This window comes from Terrapene carolina, unplaced genomic scaffold (assembly GCF_002925995.2).
Source record: "Terrapene carolina triunguis isolate 2854851 unplaced genomic scaffold, T_m_triunguis-2.0 Scaffold66, whole genome shotgun sequence".
NCBI lineage: Eukaryota > Metazoa > Chordata > Testudines > Emydidae > Terrapene > Terrapene triunguis.
This window is the reverse complement of record NW_020664417.1, coordinates 2,148,176-2,167,275: the sequence shown is the minus strand read 5'-3', so window position 1 is coordinate 2,167,275 and position 19,100 is coordinate 2,148,176. Positions and strand designations below refer to the sequence as shown.

General features: G+C 40.6%; 1 protein-coding gene across 1 annotated transcript; it reads right to left on the bottom strand.

Moving 5' to 3' along the window:
* Nucleotides 1-2,036: 2,036 nt before the first annotated feature.
* Nucleotides 2,037-2,459, bottom strand: LOC112115611 (profilin-1). Its single transcript, XM_024212741.2, has one exon. The coding sequence runs from the start codon at nt 2,457-2,459 to the stop codon at nt 2,037-2,039; it is 423 nt and encodes a 140-aa protein (XP_024068509.2).
* Between the last annotated feature and the right edge of the window lie 16,641 nt (nt 2,460-19,100).

The window sequence follows — 19,100 nt, the reverse complement described above, 5'->3', positions numbered from 1 at the left end:
TCCAAGCATCACATCTACTCTTAGATGATAAATTGCATGTTCTGTTTGGTATCCACCGGGCTTTCCCTTGTCCTCTTTCCTTCCCTTGCTCAAGCCCAGTCAATACTTTTCAAGATAGTCCTCCACCCTCTAAGTGCGATATACCTTCTTGGGTCCTAGACTGACCTTTTATTAGGCTGTATTGATTGCATATTCATAGGAGGCCCTCTTAATCACTCAACTGACCTGCCATCATTTAGCACTAAGGCTGACTGAACAATAGCTACTTTTGGGGGGTGTGTGTGTGTGTGCGTGCGCGCAAAAAGACTGTTTGAGATTCTTTTCCCATATCAGGAGATGAGGCCTTTTCAATTGATCCATTGAACAGTGACCCACTCCAGACCAGCCGTGGATTGATAGTTAGGGCACTTAGCTAGCATATAGAAGAATGCAAAGCAGGTGTATGAACATGGTTTTCCCCTGTGTCCAAGATATGTATCCTTACCATCAGGCTATTGGCTACTCTGGGGGATGTTGGTCTCTCAGTCCTCTCTCATTTGAGTAGAAGTTTCATTCTGGACCTGAGAAAGCTTTCACTGAACATATCAGTTTTGAAAAAAAAAAAAAAAAAAAAAAAAACAGCTTCATTTTAGTTGACAATTTGATACTGTTTTAGTAGAGGTCTCACAGGCACCTCTATTTACTACTTCACTCCCCCCCTGCCTCCTTCCCATGACTGCAAACTTCATCAGCAATAATTTTAGTTGTCTGAGAGATCATAGATAGAAATATTGACAACAGATCCCTGTGGAACCTCACAAGAAACTCACTGGATAATTCCCCTTTTACAATTCCTTCATGATAATCTAGCGTTAGGAGTATACCATTGATCAGAGTGTCTCCATATTACAAATATCTTATGGTCTTTAATTGTTAACCCTGCCAGCTGAAGACTTATCTCCAATAGTGTGGATTTGGAATGTCACAGAAGACTAGCCACCATTCAAAGAAGTGAAATGTAAATATGAATTCTGCATGCATTCAAGTTTGAAATATTTCTAGCAGCCCCACATTAATTTTACTGAGAAAGGATTACTAGAATTCGCTGAAACTCAGGATTCCTTGCTTGTGAGAAACAGGAACAAATACAAATGTTGACATCCTATTTAGCACTGAATTGGACTTTCAAGGTTTCTCCCAAACTGGAAATCCTAACACTCCTGCCACCCCCGGAAACACTGATATCTGTCAACATGAACCACAGCAAAACCAACAGTTCACTTAGCTTCCTGGCCTTCCATGGTCTGCAGCTCTGGGACAATCCTGCCATGCAGGCTGCTCCAGGGCTGGAGATCCCAGGGCTTCCAGACAGCACAGGGATGCTCCCACATCAGACACTTTTAGCCCATCCCAGGTCCCCCAGGCTCCTGACTCCACACCAGGAAGCCTGAAAGCCCTAGGAGTCTAGGCTTGACCCAGAGTTCAGGGCTTCCAGGCTGCGAGTCTAAATTTTGGAAGCCCTGCACTGGCAGGCCTGTTTTGGAGTCAGACCCTAGAAACCCCAGACAGCTGACATGGCAAGGCTGCTGTAGAGGTGTGGACCCTGGTGTCCCTGACCCATGGGCAGTCCTGGTCCAGGTTCACTGGAAGCCCAGACTCTCCAGAAACCCATCAGGCAAGCTGGAAGGGAACCAGGTAGACTTCTAATAGAACCTCCCTGCAATTTGACCAATAGTTTGCTGAACCTGATTTGTTGTCTCAAGGTGTTTGGATCTGACAAACCAGCCAGCTCTAGCTATTACCCTTGTGAACTACTAGTTTGGCCACACTAGTCTTCCCCCTTTCTAACAAGCCACCATAGCATTTATTATTTCAATTTTTTATTTTTTCCATTCTCATATTACATAGTAGTTTTGAAAAGCTAACTGCTAAAGCTAGAGTTTGCAGCAGAAATATCTATTCTTTTTTCCTTTGTGCAAGATAAGGGTTGCAGTCTTGAACATGGTCAGAGTAATCATTCTCTTCAATCAGTAGAACCACAGTAGACAGCTGGATCATCAATACCCTGCATTTCTTAAGTAGCAAGCCATCTCAAAACATTTCATGTTAACATTTCCTCCATGGATTCCTTCTTTGCCCATTAGCACAACCAAAGTTCTGGCTGTTCGGGAGATTGTAATATTGAAAGTGGATTCTCCTTTAATGCTCTTTGTTCTCAGGTCCATGGTGAACTCTCCATCTACCATCAGATTGTCTCTGATCACTGAGCACTTCTGGCCCCCCAGTGTCAGTCCATTGACAAATAGCAGAGAGCGATCCTTCCCCAGTAACACATTCATCTCCACAGGAGAGATGCCTGCAAAAATCTTGCCAGGGACAGCAGCCCACACAGAAGGAACATCCTTGTAACCAACAATGGCAGCATCCTGGCATGTCCCATCAGCCATCAGGTGGTCAATATAGGATTTCCAGCTGGCCATGGCTCTCTTCGGTGTGGGTGAAGAAGTGCTGTCTGTCTGAGAAGAAAGAAAGCGTCTATCAGTTTTGCTCACCGTGCTTCTTTGAGAAAGATCTCCATGTACTGATCCCACTGTTGTCTTTCCTTATGAAAGCTTCCATTGGGAAGTAAAAATGGTCATGCTTGATCAAGCCAGTGGTCCTTCTAGTCCAGCATCCCATCAATCAGTCAGTACTAGCTATACAGAGGAAGAACCCTGCAATAGACTCATTTATGGGATATCTTCCTTTGAACAGTTTATCCAGACCCCCTAGCCTGTAGAACCACCACCATGCATGTTACTCCTCTCTCTCTCTCCTTACCTCACATCCAGCTGGTGCTGCTACTCCTTCACTTCTTCCTCCTGAAGAGCCTTAAAGAGACTGTATGCCACAAACACGCTTGTTCAGGCCCCATCTCTGTTATACAGATGACTGCAGCTTCCTAGTTCTCCATTACAATCATACATAGAGCCCCTTTCTGATCCATAGCAGACAGCTGCCAAGACACTTTTTGCTGCCTCGTATTCTGACCAGGTCACACCAATCTCAACTGGCTCCCTTTTTCCATCCCCATCAAATCTGAGCTTGTCTGTTTTCAAAGCCCTTCACAACTGTGCCCCTCCTTACATATGTTGCCTCTATCACATTCTGCAAGCTTTGAAAGCCCTTAAGCCCATTCACCTGCTCCCCCCAAAGTTTCCTAGCTCTCTTATTCCTCCAACCCCCTTTAAATGGATAAAAACCCTACCCTTTCCTTCAAATTCCTCAAGGCCCACTTCTGATGCAACACCCATCCGAAGTTTAACAATCTAGCCATCAATAGCTGGCAATGACAACAAGTGAGCCACCAAGTGGTAGAAATAGCTACATCATGTAACCAGATGATCATACCTTTATTTCTAGATTGTGGAGGGGAACCTCAAACAAACTGTCCCCTGGTTTGAAGAAAAAAAAAGTGTATGTGTGTGTGTGGGGGGGGGGGGGGTTGGTGGTTTTTTTTTTAAATTTTTTTTTTTTTTTTTTTTTTTTTTTTTTTTTTTTTTTTTTTTTTTAATATTCACTTTGTGCATCCTGTCTCAAGAGGATCTGCTCTCCAAATCAAGAGCTGCATCTTTCTATTTGGGTTTGTTCAGCACCCAGCATAGGGGCTCTATTTAGGATCAGAGCTTTTGTAAGAGAGCCACCACTGCCACCATCAGGTTCTAGCCACGTTCTCTCATTTATCATACATTTGAGACACTAAGAACCTTCCAAACTTTTTGGCAGTCTTATACTAAAAGAGTCCACTCTACAATCCTTGAAGTGTCAAGCAGTACTGAAGGTGAGTGCTATTTAAGGTTGTATACAGCAGAGCAATCATTTTTCCAAGGAAAAATGAGTAGAACTTATTAACAAGAAATTGACAGCTGCTCCATTTAAGTGGTGGTGCTTTAATAATAATAATAAAAAAAGACAGGCCCATTTAAAGTAGTTTTCCCATGGGAAGACTATTTTTAGTATCTCAGTACCTTAACTCAGCAAGCTGATTAATGAATTAGAGAAGTTTCCTCAGAAGCAATTTACTGTTCACAAATGTGCAAGAAAAAACAAAATTATAATTAATGTGAATTTTTACAAGACCCTATGGTTAGCTGACTATTCATTTCCTTTAGATAGCGTTACTACAGCTGTGCTATAAAATGAAGGATGGAAATTTGATGCCAGCTTTTAATAAGTGTCTGGGCCAAATCATAACTACTCACATTAACAGTCTAATTCAGAACAAAAGCAACTGTTCAGATATACAATTCTTCATGATGTGTGAAGCTGGGAAGCTCAGATACACAAAACTTATATAGGGCTGCCCTGGGTAAGCCAATGTAAGACGGAGCTATGTGGTCTCAGGTAAGTATTACATTTAAACGTAATAAGATTCAATCTTAAAGTTTATTATTGAAGGTATTCATTGAGTTTTGACAACCCTACCAAGAAGATGTAGAGTATCACAGCTTAATGAGGAACCATCATTAAAAAGTAGGTCTGGTATTAGTGCCCTACTTGGTTTTCAGTATTACCAGTTAAAGTTTAAACTTTATCCTGAAACTCATTCAGTTACATAAACCATTTCTGTCACTAAGAAATGAATAGAATCCTGTCAATGTCAATCCCTAGAGCCAGAGCTAGGCGTAAGCAGACTAAGCAATTGCTTAGGGCCCCAAGCAGCTCAAGGGGGGCCCTCTATTCATTTGTTATAATAACTTGCTTAGGTATTGTGTTTGAAGAGGAGGAATATTCCTGCTTGGGGCCTCCAAATGGGCTAGCACCAGTTCTGTCAGTCCCATCCCACAATAACTCCTACTATTTTTGAACATCATGTGCCCTGACCAAAGACAGTCAATCATGTTAAAATAAGTTGTACAACATAAATATCCAGAGACTAGTAAGACATTCATTTGCATCTGTGGAGAGAAGAGTCCATGTGGTTTTGGTGGTTTTTTTTTTTTGGACCCAAAACTAACTTTTCAGAACTGCCAGAGAACCAAAAGAGAAAAACAAACTCATTCTTTGCCCTGCTCTTCTCATTAGTTCACCTTGGATTAGGAAATACTTCAATGCTCTTTAGAAGGTTTCAAAGGTGAAGGAGGAATCCTTACCTCCTCTCTAGAGGACATGCAGGATAGGAAGAGGGGGAAGAAAAGACACATTATGTGTTGTAGGTACATACAAACACAGAGGGCGCATAAGGCATCTCCAAATGCTCGGGGAGGGAAAACCCCCTACCCTACCACACAAACAAACTTCAAGCTGGTAGCAAGAGGCTCAGGAGTCTTTGACAGTCCCTGCTGAAAATGCCTTCAAGCTTTTTTTTTTTTTTTTTTTAAATAGATTTACTCTAGACAGTCTCTTCTGATCACATTACTCTGATCACCCTCATTCCCTTCTACTGATCCTCACTCCACCTGCCTCCCTTCTTTTCCTACCTCTTTGATCCTGCCCTATCCCCCAGGTCTCCTCTTCCTTCCTCTTTTTATTTAAAGTCTCTATTCCTAAACTACATGCACAGCCAGTAAGCCATCACTCTCTACTAGTATATTATCTCCCTGCCTATGCACTATCCTGTGAGCCCCCTAGTAGGGCTCACTGATTTATGTTTTAGAAACAAGCTAGAGCTACAGCATGTCTCAGCTTTACGGCCTTGATGACCTCCTGAGGTCCCTTCCGACCCTGATATTCTAGGATTCATGTACATGGTGAGTATGGTTATGTGCAACTCAGCAGTTCCCATATGAGTTCTTTATATTATTTGTCATTAAAAAGGTTTATGAACTGCACAGGATGTTACCAGAAACTACTTGGCTCCTTTACCACTGGTTTGACCCTTTAAGGTTTTACATCTTCAGTCTTTTCTCAGACCCATGAGATCTTAAAAAGCAAGTTTCTAGAAGAGCAAAAGCCATGATCAAATGAATCCAGGAACTAGCACTTAAAAAAATAATCACTATCCCCCATGATACCATGAGACCCACAAGAGAAGCTGTCTGCTGATTTTACTGTATTTGTAAAAGTGTTTAATTGATGGCAAGGACCCCCAGGTAGACACCAAAAATGTGTTTTATTCTAAATAAACTAGAGATATTTAGAAATGTTACTATAATAAAGTGACTAACAGTCCATAGGAAAAAAAATATTAAAAAGGACTTAACCTGAGAGTAGTTGGTAGCTAATGTGACTTGTATTAAAGGGTTTTTTGGTTTTTCTTACCTCTGCACTCTTCCTTTACTACTAATCAGCAAACTTTCACTTTTCTTTTACTGATGAATAGTCTTCTGTCTCACACTGGAGTCCTGCTTTAAGAAAAAGTTGTTAAGCTGTATAGAAACTTTTAAAAATAAATTTGCCACTTCCTTTTCCTCACTTGTAAGAGTTCTTACCTGTACTAACAGCAGCAAAAAAGATAAAATGCTGCTTGAATTACACCAGAATGCAAGCCTTTTAAAGAGGCTAAGCAGCACAGGTGTTACGAGGCAGGGTTAACAAGCAGCATATTAGGACTTGATTTGAAGCCAGGGACTATTTAGGAAAGTGTGTTGTTTTTTTCCTTTAAGGGACAATCAGTTGGGGAGAAATCCTCATTAAAAACAACGAACAAACAAAACCAAACAAACCCCAAACAAACTAAGAAATGAAACAAAACAAAATAAATAAAACAAACAAAAAAAGGAAGCTTGTACTCCTGAATGTTCATTTTATATTTGCAGGATTCACTTTATAGTTAAGGTGTGAACTGAATTTCAATCATAAGCATAATTTTAACTTTCCGTCTAAAATCCACATAAAATATCAGGTTAGCCACAGAATTACTAAATTTAGATGAGAGGCAGAGGTAGAATTGTTCTACCAATCTGAAGTGAACTAGACAGGTTCTTGAATTATGACAATTTGAAAATATGCATGTCAAAGAGGCTTCTATCTTTTCCTAAAATTTTTGCCACTTCCTACCAATAATAAAATAAAACATAATAATAATTAATAATCAATAAATAATACAGTAATCCATGAAAAGGGAAAAAGATAAAACCTATTTCACTGTACTTCTCTAGTGGAGAGCTAATATCCTGACCCTTAACTTTATACCACAAATTCTCATTTCAGAAGTTATTAACTGTCCCAGGGAATAGCAGGCCAGGTTACTTATTTTGTAATGGATGGAACATTATGCAGCTATTCTTGGTAATACTATATTTAAGGTTGCATTTAAATTAGCATTTAATGTGAAATTATAATCCCTGTTTCACACTTTAATGATTTCAGGGTGTGGTGGGTGAATGGGGGTGGAGAGACGGGCAGAGTGTGTCGGGGCTTGTGGAGATGAGTGGAGAGAGGCTGAGAGAGGATACCTAGGACATCATGGCTGAGAAGAGGTTTCTGTGCAGGGGGTCTAGGGTGAGTGGGGAGCCAGGCTACAAAGGAAGCCTATGGTTCAGAGATCTCAGTGGTTTTACATTGAGGAATTGACCTTTGGAGGGCTCAATACTATTGCATCGCTGCACTAGGGTGGAGATCAAAGGCAACAGAACGAGAGCAGTAGAGAAGCGTTCCCTTAAAAGCTGCTTAACAGGTGACACCAAAGTACTGATACAGCAAGAAGGACAAAAGTTCATGCTGCCCCAAGCACCATGTGCAGCACCACGCTCCGTAACCCCTGCAACGGCCGCTCTCAAACAGAGGAGACGTTGTTTATCCTTTCCCCCACCCTGGCAGCGCAGTGGGTGTGGCTGAGCTATACTGATATTGGCCTGCTGGTACGGCTATTGCTGCTAAAGGCCGCTTCAGGGCTTGCTGCGGACTCCTGCAGAGAAAGGCTGCTCTCTGGCGGAGCTGAGCCCGTGTAAGCAGTGCGGCAGCAGCTGCCCGCTCCTTTCGTTCCCCCGCCCCGGCGCAAGGGAACAGGGGACACAGAGGTGAGCTGAGTGTGGGGGCGAAGGACAGGGAGCCGGGTGAGTGCGCGCCCCTGCACTGGGGGCAGACGGAGCTGCCTGCTTGAGAGGGAGCTGGGCAGGGGACAGGGACAGCGTCCTGGGGGGAGAGCTGTGCAAAATTGATCTATTGCAGGGAACAGGCTGAGCAGCTCTCCAGGTTCCGGGGAGGGAGGTGGGCATAGGGTGCACCCCGGGCGGATAGGAGCTAGAGCAGGGCAGGGGGGAGTGCCCAGATGGAGGAGCTGCTCTGAGGCCCCTGGGTGGGGGGTGCACAGGCGCATAGGCAGGGGAAGGTGAGGAGGGAAGGGTCTTTACCCCATGAATAAGAAGTAAAAACGAGGAGGGGCCCCCTATGTGTGTGTTTCTTGTACGTTTCAGCTTGATCACAGCCCTTCTACTTTATTACTCATATAAAGTAGAGCATTTCCAGGTCCTTGTGTAGTAAACCGTGGGGCAGCACCACTGGTTTGTTTGTTTTTTTCCCTTAGCTGAGGGATGCCTGCTATGGCCAAGTTTGAAACCCCCCCTGCCCTAGAAGACTGGGCATATGATGGAGGAGCTGGCAAGAAGCTAATACCAACATGGCTGCAACCTGTCCAACCCAGTTTTTGGTGAGGGAATAGGGAATGCATGTGCTTTAACCCTACACACTCTTGAGTAGTTCCACTCACTTTGATGGTACTACTCACAGCTGTAAAGTTAAGGGGCTTTGCAGGATTGAGGCCTTAATCAGAGTTAGAAATGGATAATGGTATTGGAGATTAGAATATCAAAACATGAGTTTTCTAGCATAAGGCCAAGCTGTTGGTAACCTAGATTTCTACAAGTGTTTTTTTTTTTTAAGATTTTAAAAGGTGATAAGTGAGAAGTTCAAATGCAAAAGTGTGGGGTTTTTTGTTTTTTGTTTGTTTTTGTTTTAAATCAGAATGTCCAAAGGTTTGTTTAAAATAAAAGTTTAAATTTAAATCCTTATATCCACAGCACTTTACTTGAGGAATGAAATGATAAATCACCTGTTCATACCTTTTGGATAAAAATATATCCAGTTTGTCAAAAATTGTTAGCAGTGTGCGTTATGAATGCAGAAAACTGATCCTGCTATCATGTAAATCCATGAGAGGGATTTGAATTGGTTTGTAGAAATTGGTGGCTTCAGAAATGTTTGGGGTTGCTTTTTCCTTTTTTCCTTTCAAGTTCCATTTTGCAGCCATGTGTTGGTTAGTAGTGAGCTGCCCAGACCCAGAAGCTGATTAAATATCCGGGCTGCAGAGTTCGCTTTTCTTAGGATTACTTCTCCATGATCCAACAATGGAGAAAACCACTTGCATTTGTGTGTTAATCTATGAAATGTCTGTTTGTCTCTTTGAATTGTGCAACATAAAGACGGGTGGATAGAAAGCTGGCTAGATTGTCGAGCTCAACGGGTAGTGATCAATGACTCAATGCCTAGTTGGTAGCCGATATCAAGCGGAGTGCCCCAGGGGTTGATCCTGAGGCTGGTTTTGTTCAACAATCTTTATTAATGATCTGGACAATGGGATAGATTGCACCCTCAGCAAGTTCACGGATGACACTAAGCTGGGGGGAGAGGTAGATAAGCTGGAGGGTAGGGATAGGGTCCAGAGTGACTTAGACAAATTGGAGGATTGGGCCAAAAGAAATCTGATGAGGTTCAACAAGGGCAAGTCCAGAGTCCTGCACTTAGGACGGAAGAATCCCATGCACCGCTAAAGGCTGGGGACCGACTGGCTAAGCAGCAATTCTGCAGAAAAGGACCTGGGGATTACTGTTGATGAGAAGCTAGATATGAGTCAACAGTGTGTCCTTGTTGCCAAGAAGGCTAACAGCATATTGGGCTGCGTTAGTAGGAGCATTGCCAGCAGATCGAGGGAAGTGATTATTCCCCTCTATTCGGCATTGGTGAGGCCACATCTGGAGTATTGCGTCCCCCACTACAGAAAGGATGTGGACAAATTGGAGAGAGTGCAATGGAGGGCAACGAAAATGATCAGGGGGCTGGGGCACATGATTTACGAGGAGAGGCTGAGGGAACTGGGCTTGTTTAGTCTGCAGAAGAGAAGAATGAGGAGGGATTTGATAGCTGTTTTCAACTACCTGAAGGGGGGTTCCAAAGAGGATGGAACTCAGCTGTTCTCAGTGGTGGCAGATGACAGAACAAGGAGCAATGGTCTCAAGTTGCAGTGGGGGAGGTCTAGGTTGGATATTAGGAAACACTATTTCACTAGGAGTGTAGTGAAGCTCTGGAATGGGTTACCTAGGGTGGTAGTGGAATCTCCATCCTTAAAGGTTTATTATGGCCCGGCTTGACAAAGTCCTAGCTGGGATAATTTAGTTGGTGTTTGGTCCTGCTTTGAGCAGGAGGTTGGACTAGATGACCTCCTGGGGTCCCTTCCATCCCTGATAGTATCTTTGAAAAGGTATAAGTAGCTGAGTAAATGTCAGCTAAACGTTTATATCAGTTGTAAGGGATATATCTAAATGATTTACTAAAGACTACCTGAATAATAACAATACTTTACAATTTAAGAGCAGCTCTCATTCAGAGATCAAAAAATATTGAGCAAACAATCAATGTAAAGAAGGAAGGCCCTGATCCTCAAAGGTATTTAGGTATCTAACTCTCATTGATTTCAATGGGAGTTAGGTGCCTAAATACCTTTGAGGATTTGGACTAAAGTATTTATTATGCATGTATTACAGATGTGTAAACTGGAAGGAAGAGGTGGTTTGGCTGAGAATTTTATAGACCTGATCCTGCAAACACATACATGCTTTAACTTTACCCATGTGAGTAGTTCCATGAGTCAAACATACTTGATGAGTTATTCTACCCCATCCCATTGTCACCAACGGACCAGTGGGAATGCAGTACAGAAAAGGGTGGGCCTGGAAAGTCAGGCCCCAATCCTGAATTGAGAACCCTCCAGGCACATGCCTTCATGGAACCCCAGTGAAGTCAATGGGTCTTCAAGCAGATGCACCCTGCACTTCCATGATGTCAGTTCTCCATATAGGATCAGGAACCTAGTAGGAATAACAGTCCTGTGGAGTTTGAGACATTCCCACAGGCAGCCTCTACCTCTGTGCTCCTTTTTTCACCAGAAACAGTGGCTTGGCCAGGTTGCAACTATTTTGGTGTAGCTTCTTGTTACTACCTACACTTTATGGCTATTCTTCTTTATGGCAGGGGTTCTCAAATGTTGTCGTAGTTTGCTTCCCTAAGCTAAGGGAATCAGAAAGAGAGAGAGAGAGAGGGGTTATGGTGTCTCACAAGGAAGAAATAAGAGGGAAACCCAGACAAGGACGAGGAAGGAGCAGGACAGAAGGATATGTGAGCAACAGACAGGGGAATTGGTTCTGGAGAAAGAGAAGGGGGGAAGAGAGCAGAAGAGAAGTAAAAATATTAAAACAGAATGAGAAAACAATAGAAAAGGGTAAAGAAAGCAAAATGGAAGTAAATTAATTAAACTACCTATGCAAGTTTAATTTGGTCCTCTTTTTTGTATAAATATGTATTATGATACAGTCTTTAATTAGCTTATCAAATACTACTTATTTTCCTCAGGACTAGAGCTGTCTGGAATTTTTTTTGTTGAAATGGTTTCTCAATGAAAAATGTTGTTTATGTCAAAATCAATGTTTAGAAATGTTGATTTCAACAAAATTTCATTCAGAAAAAATGAAACACTTTGATAATATCAAACTATCCCTTTCAACATTTTCAGAATGTAACCTCTCACTTTTTCATTTTGAAACAACCTTTCAAAACAAAAATCATTGGTTTTATATATACTTTTTTGAAGCTTGAAAAGTCAAAATCAGAAAAAAATATTTAAATGGTATCAAAATATTTTGATCAACCCAGAACAATTTTCTTTATTCAGTGCACAGAATAGAACTACTCTAGGGAGAATAGTGTTGTCTGAAGGACCCCCTAACTCATTTGTTGCAGAAGTTGAAAGTTGTGTAGTGAATGAGGCAGGGATTGCAAGAAGAGAAAGGTGGTCTCATGTTAAGGCAGTTGAATGCTGCCCTGGAAATTGGATTCTATCCCAGGCTTGGCCACAGAATTGTGTTGCTAGGCAAGTCACTTAAACCAAACTTTTCACAGGTGGCCGTTAATTTTGTGTTCATCCTGTTTTGGGTACACAGGCTTCCTGTGACTCACAGGGATGTTGTGGAAATAAATTAATGTGCGTGAAGTACTCAAATACTATAGTGATGAGCACCATAGAAATGCCCATGAGGAAATTCTTTCTTCAGGTCAGGGTTTGAATTTTATTTAGTAAATAAGGCATGGGTTCACATAACAAACTAATGAGAAGAAAACAAAACATTGAATAGTTGCCTATTAATTAGGCATCATCTGTACACTGGATTAGTGAGGGGTCCTGTAATAAAAATAGTATGTCATCATGTAATTAAAGATTGTATCATAATGCATACATACAAGGGGCCTGAAATAAGGTTGCACATGCAAACTTAATAGTGGCATTTCCTAACTTTTCACTGCTTGCCTTTTCAGCTGTAATGTTCTTTTAACATATTTTACTGTATATAATTTACTAGGTTTTAAAAAAATCAACTGAAAATATGAAAATTACACCATGTGGCATCTTGCTGACATTCACAAGGCTCATCAGCAAGGTTGGAACCTTTAGCTCCACCACCCAGACCTCTGATACCTGAGCTAAGAAAGTAACCTGGCGTAGGTAGGATTTAAGAAGTTATTTTAAGAGGATAGTGAATAGTTTTTGGGATTTTTACACAGGGTGGGCCCTATCCAGAAGGCATGGTATAGGAAAAAATGCAAAGATGCTTGTTGGAAAATTTGCAAATTTTCCATCAACATTGGCATCATTAGCAGAGTGTTTGCAGGGACGGGCATCTTGATGGTGTATAAGTGATGAAAGGTACTGTGACAATAGGCCATGAAGACCCATAAAAGGTAAGCCAGTTTGTCCTTTATGATGATTTTCAGTAGGTAAATATGAATTGGTAACAGCAAAATTCACTGAGGAAGATACCAGCCTGGCTTGATTTTACAACTCTTACTCATGAGAGTAAACCATTGAATTAATGTGTGAGTAAAGACTGCAGGATCAGATCCTAGGAGTCATAGTCTGAACTCCTGACCTTCCAGTCTGACTCCTAGATACATCAAGCAATACTGAATATGCATGACAGATTTATACCAGCATCTACAGTTTACCAGCATCTAGACATTGTACCCACGTGCCAGAAATGCCCCAAAACAATCAAGATGTCCCCCAATATTGCTAAACTAAACCATGCATCCTATTGAGACAAGCTACAAAGTGCACTAGAAACCAACCTTGGTGATAACCCTGTCTCATGGGAGGAATTCAGAGATTCCTCTGTACAAAAAACTGCAACTGACATGGAAGAAAAAGGCTCACCATGACTGGTTTGATGAAAATGATGAGGAAATCCCAGTATACTTGAAAGAAAAAAAAAAAAAAAAGAGGCTTTCCAAATCTGGAAAAATGATATTCAGTCCACCTCAGAGAGACAGATTCAAACACCTGCAAAGCAAGGCACAAAGACAGCTATGCTTAATACAAGATAAATGGTGGGAGAATGTAGCAGAAGACATTCAAATGTATGCAGAAACAAATGAAACCAACAAGTTCTTTGATTCCTTGATGCTAGTTTATGGACCTTCAAAGGTGAGCACAGGTTCGCTCATGATGGCTGATGGCAGGACAGTCATCAAAGACAAACATGGCATGGAACAGAGATGGGCTGAATATTTCAGCCACGTACTGAATGGACTATCCTCAATTGAAAAAAGTGCTATTAATAAGATACCTCAAAAGTCTATTCAGCACCACCTTGACTCGCCCCCCTCACTTGAAGAAATAGAAAAGGCAATCAGTATGATGAGCTCAGGAAAGTCCTCGGACAGAGATGGAATACTGGCAGAAATATATAAATCTGCAGGTCCAAAGGTGGTAATAGCACTCCAGAAGATCCTTACTGCCATCTGGGACAAAGAAGAAATGCCACGGAACTTTATTTTTAAATAAAGGCAGCAAAATGGTCTGTGATAACTACCGTGGGATATCTCTCCTATCTGTTGCTGGGAAAAACCTTTGCTCCTGAGCTGACTGATTTCATCTGTCTCAGAAGCCAATCTACCTGAGACTCAGTGTGGATTCAGACCTGGTTGTAGCACCATAGACATGATTTTTAGTATCCAGCAAATACAAGAAAAATGTATCGAACAAAACATGGATCTGTTTAGTGTCTTCATTGATCTGACAAAAGCATTTGATACAGTTAATAGAGAAGGATTATGGATGATCATCAGCAAACTTGGTTGCCCCCCCAAAACTGATAAAGATCATTTGTTTATTTCATGAGGGGATGCAATGTCAGGTACTTTTTTAATGGAGATCTCACTGACTCCTTTCCCATTTCAAATGGAGTCAAACAAGGCTGTGCCCTTGCCCCTGTACTGTTCAACCTCTTCTTCACCCAAGTTCTCAACCATGCTATAAATGGGCTCAACAGAGGCATATACATCAGATACAGACACGATGGCTCAGTCTTCAATCTTACAAGGCTTAAAGCAAAAACAAAAGTAACAGAACTACTATTAAGAGAAGCACTCTTTGCAGATGATTGTGCCCTCCTAGCACATACACACAGGGAGATCTCCAGTGCATTGTAGATCACTTCGCTGAAGCATCAAAATTGTTTGGCCTTACAATCAGCCTAGAGAAAACTCTGGTGTTGCACCAGTCATCTTCACCACTCTGTGTCATATCCCCTAGTATATCCATTAGTGGAATCCAACTAAAGCAAGTTGACAGTTTTACCTATCTCCAATGATGGATCTCTTGATAAAGAGATCACAAACAGGATACAGAAAGCTTCTCAGTCATTAGGAAAGCTATGTAACAAAGTCCTGAAATCCCACAACATAACCCTCTCCACAAAAATAGAACTTTATAATGCTTTTGTGCTCACATCTCTCCTCTATGGCTGAGAGACCTGGATGCCATACAAATGGCATATCAAACAGCTAGAGGCCAGTGAAAGTACTTTCACTTCATGCATCTGAAGAAGTGAGGTTTTTTTACCCACGAAAGCTTATGCCCAAATAAATCTGTTAGCCTTCAAGGTGCCACCGGAATCCTTGTTTGTGGATACAGACTAACATGGCTACCCCGATACATAAGCATCGAGGACATGCTGATAAAAGCCCAAATACACTGGGTTGGACATGTCATTAGGATCCCTGAACATCGACTCTCCAGAAAAAATTTCTATGGAGAATTGGCACAAGGACATTGGAATGAAGCACTACAAGGACCGTATCAAGAACAGCATACACTTTAGTGCAATAAAGCCGGATGATCTTGAGAAGGCTGCGTTAAATGGATCAGCATGGCGGCACACAACACTCGGAGCTTTCCAAGCCTTTGAAGAGGAAAGAAATAATCGATTGTTAGCTGGCAGAGAAAAGTGTCATACTTCTGCTATAGCTACCAAGACGCTCACCAATGACTTTATCTGCCCGATATACTCATGAGCATGTGCGTCACACTTTGGACTTCAGAGTCACTCCAGAATCCACAAAAAGAGCGTGAAAATGTCCTCGTCAGACTGCACACACATGCAGTTTAGTAATAACAGAAATGAGTACATACTTTTTACTTGTAATATTCTAAAATTACTCAAGTGCTTATTTTCACGGCAAAATGAAAGATCAGTTGATAAAAAATTATATGTTCTTAAAGTTATTGGTTTAGCTAAGGAAGCTGAAACCATCAGTCCTCTCCTATACTGGTGTAAACTTCTGTGATATGTTTTTCCACAAAGAAACAAGGTCAGCATAGGACTTTGTAATGGGATGATTATGATGTGTATAATCAAATAGAATATGGCATTGTTTGAGCAGTCTTTTATATTTTTCAGCGATAATGTTTTAAAAGTTGTACACTTTGGAACAGTGTGCTGCATCTGAAACTACTATGATTCCTAAAGAATGTAATTTCCAGTACTTTAATACAAAAATGTCATTGAATGTTTAATTACATATAGTGGCTATATGCACAAAGGATGTGTTTCTGACTTACACTAGTAAAAGCTAAACATACACAAACAATAGAAAGAAGCTCAACCCTTCAGGGAATGTGAAGTCTGACAAGCTTGAACCTTTCATTATAAAGTTCCTTTATTTTCTTTCATTGAATACTAAATGATTTACTCATACAGTATTCTCATATTCCCTCTCCTACCAAATTCTGTTATGAAAGTGTGCCCCTTCAAAAGAAAACAGTAAAATTGTTTAACTACTGAACATTGTCATCATCATTAAGTAAGAATGCTACTCATTTTCTTACATAAATAATAATCCCTATCTTTAACTTTCCTGTAACCTATGAATTGATCTGGGAAGCTCAAATCAAATAGTTGTACCTGACCTGTCTTCCTCTTATGTCATGTTTATTTTTGCCATGAGAGGGAGGTTGACCTTCGTGACTGGCCTGGACTTCCAGTGGTCATGGAGGAGTTGGCACGGAAACTCTCATAGGCCAACCGCATTGTAGCAAGGGTTAAAATGGGCTATCTCTGGGAGCAGGAACCATTCTTGATGGTGTCCTGAAGTACTGCCCACCCACTAGCTTGGAGAGGGATCTTTTTTCCTGTGTGAACATAAGCAGAGCTTTATGCTGTTTTGTGTGGCAATTACTGTTGAGGCCTCAAAATCATTCAAACAGATCCTCAACTCATACTCAGGATTAAACTGATAACCAGATTTGGGTTGGAAAGAAACCCACATAGACCAAACTATGTTTTCCGCAGCCTTTCCATGGGGCAACCTTCTGATATTTTTGGGAGTACAAAATGTTGAAGGCTTTGTGCCCACAGGGGGCACACATTTGCAGACAGGCTTGTGGCAGCCCTAAGTAGAAATGTTATGCAGGTATGTCCATAGACAGTTATACATTTCCTTTCATGGTGCACTTGAGCTGTTAATCCCAGTGTGTTTATTATTATCAGAACTTGACACATGGCAACCTCTAGCAGTAGAAGCTGAATGTCATGTTCTAATTCTAAATCAAAAGCATTATATTGTAAGCTCTTCAGGGGAGGGATTGTCTGTGTTTGTCCAGAAGCTAGTACAATGCTCAACCCTCTGGGCAAAATAAATCCATCATCATCATCATGATCAACACAGACTGGATAATAAAAAGGATGATTTCCTATAATTTCATCAGATATGGCCGTCACTTGGCAAGGCATTTAAGCGCATTCATAACTCTAAGCACAGGGATAGTCCCATTAACTTTAATCGTACTGTTCATATGCTTAGTTATATGCTTAACTGCTTTACTGAAAAAAGGCTTAAATCTGACAAACTAAAAAGAATTACAATTCTTGTGCTCTGAGAAGTTTCTTCCATGACTACTTGCTTTCACCTCCTTTGCCAGCGAATCTTAGTCTTGTTAAGCATTCAAAAAAGTATTGCTTTTATGATTTATGCAAAACTGGTACAATGTTTTGAATAGTTGTGGTAGGGAGTGTCTGCTGATGAGAAGTCAAATTATTTAGATGAAAATCAAGTAATTGATTTGATTTTTCTAGAACTGAATGAAATTTATTTTATTCAGTTGATTTTTGCATTGAAACTCTGATCTGGAATGTGGCATGTTTCTCTTTCTTGGTGAATAGCCTGGTACAATGATTTTGAATTTAACTGTCAAAAATAGATGACTTATTTTTCTACTTTTGTTTTAATTTAGCAAGCAATACTGTTGTATTTACTTATATCAGTAGGGTCCTAATTTTCTAGTATTTTCGCTCAATAATTTGGTGACTAGAAAAGAAAGGTTGACTTATTTCCTTATTGATCTTTGTGTGTGTGTTAATTAAATAAAAAACTCTCCAGATCATAGAATTTTATGGGAGCTCCACCTTCATTTTGTAGGCCTCTGTTTTAGTTTTTTTGTTCTCCATTCACATCCAATTGAACTAGAATTTGATTAAAAATACAGTTTCACCTTAGTCTGTGTTACAACTCTCCTAGGCTGAAATAAAATTATTATTGTAGTTGTCCTATATAATAGGTACTAATTACTTCAGGTGTTCTAAGAGCTTTGACCCTGATTTAAAGCCATTGACGGTCAGTGGGAATCTTCCAATGATTCTCATGGACTTTGGATCAGGCCTTTGGAAACAAGTTTATTTTATGTATTTGTTGTTTGTTTAATTATTGATGTGACCATTCTGACCGGTATAGTCTGAGGTTTTTTTAGTAACAGTAATTTTTTAATATTTTGAAATTATAAATAAAATTGAAAATTCCATTAAAAGCACACTCACAAACCAATGAAGCAAATAGGTAAGTATTATCAGCCAGATTTTGTAGGGAACAGATACACAGAGCCTCAGATAATTTTCTCCTGCGGAAAAAACCTATTAACCACACAGTGTGTATGTCTGTTTGGACCTGGGGGTGTGATTGCCAGCTTGAAAAGACATACTTGCGCTAACGCAGATCTAGCAAGCTAAAAATAGAGTGTAGCTATGGCAGCACAAGTGGCAGGAGGGGCTACTCCCTCAAATGCTTATCAGGGACACTGGGTACATAGTACTAAATTGGCCACTGCCACATTGCACATTTATTAGCCCGGCTGACAATTAAATTTTAAGATGCACACTGGATAGGCAGAATGTAAAAAACAAAAATTATTTTATTTGTGAGCAAGAAAAGTTGTGTGTCCCATCCTTCGACTGTAGTTTGTTCATTGGAGAATACAGTATATATAATGATTTTCTGCCTGTTAAACAAAGTGGGGAGTAGATTACATTATGTCAACACTTCCCTCAGGGTTTACATGAATGTTCATATTATAATATATTAAAGCAATCTGATTGTGGATTGCTCTGAAAACAGAAGATATTTTCTTTTACATTTTGATTGTCCTATAGTATTCTGTCAACGTAAGCACAGAGTTACCATTTTTTCCTTTGAAGCTTCTCACTGTCATTTCTTGATATCTTCATCACCAGAGAACACAATGAAGAATCGCTAGCACGGTGAAAAGAGAGTGAACAATCCACAAATACAAAATATTGTACTGAGGCGAGAGGAAAGGACAAGGT

What these genes read in the sequence shown, in the direction of transcription:
- LOC112115611 (XM_024212741.2), bottom strand. Translation starts at nt 2,459, where the DNA reads ATGGCCAGCTGGAAATCCTATATTGACCACCTGATGGCTGATGGGACA.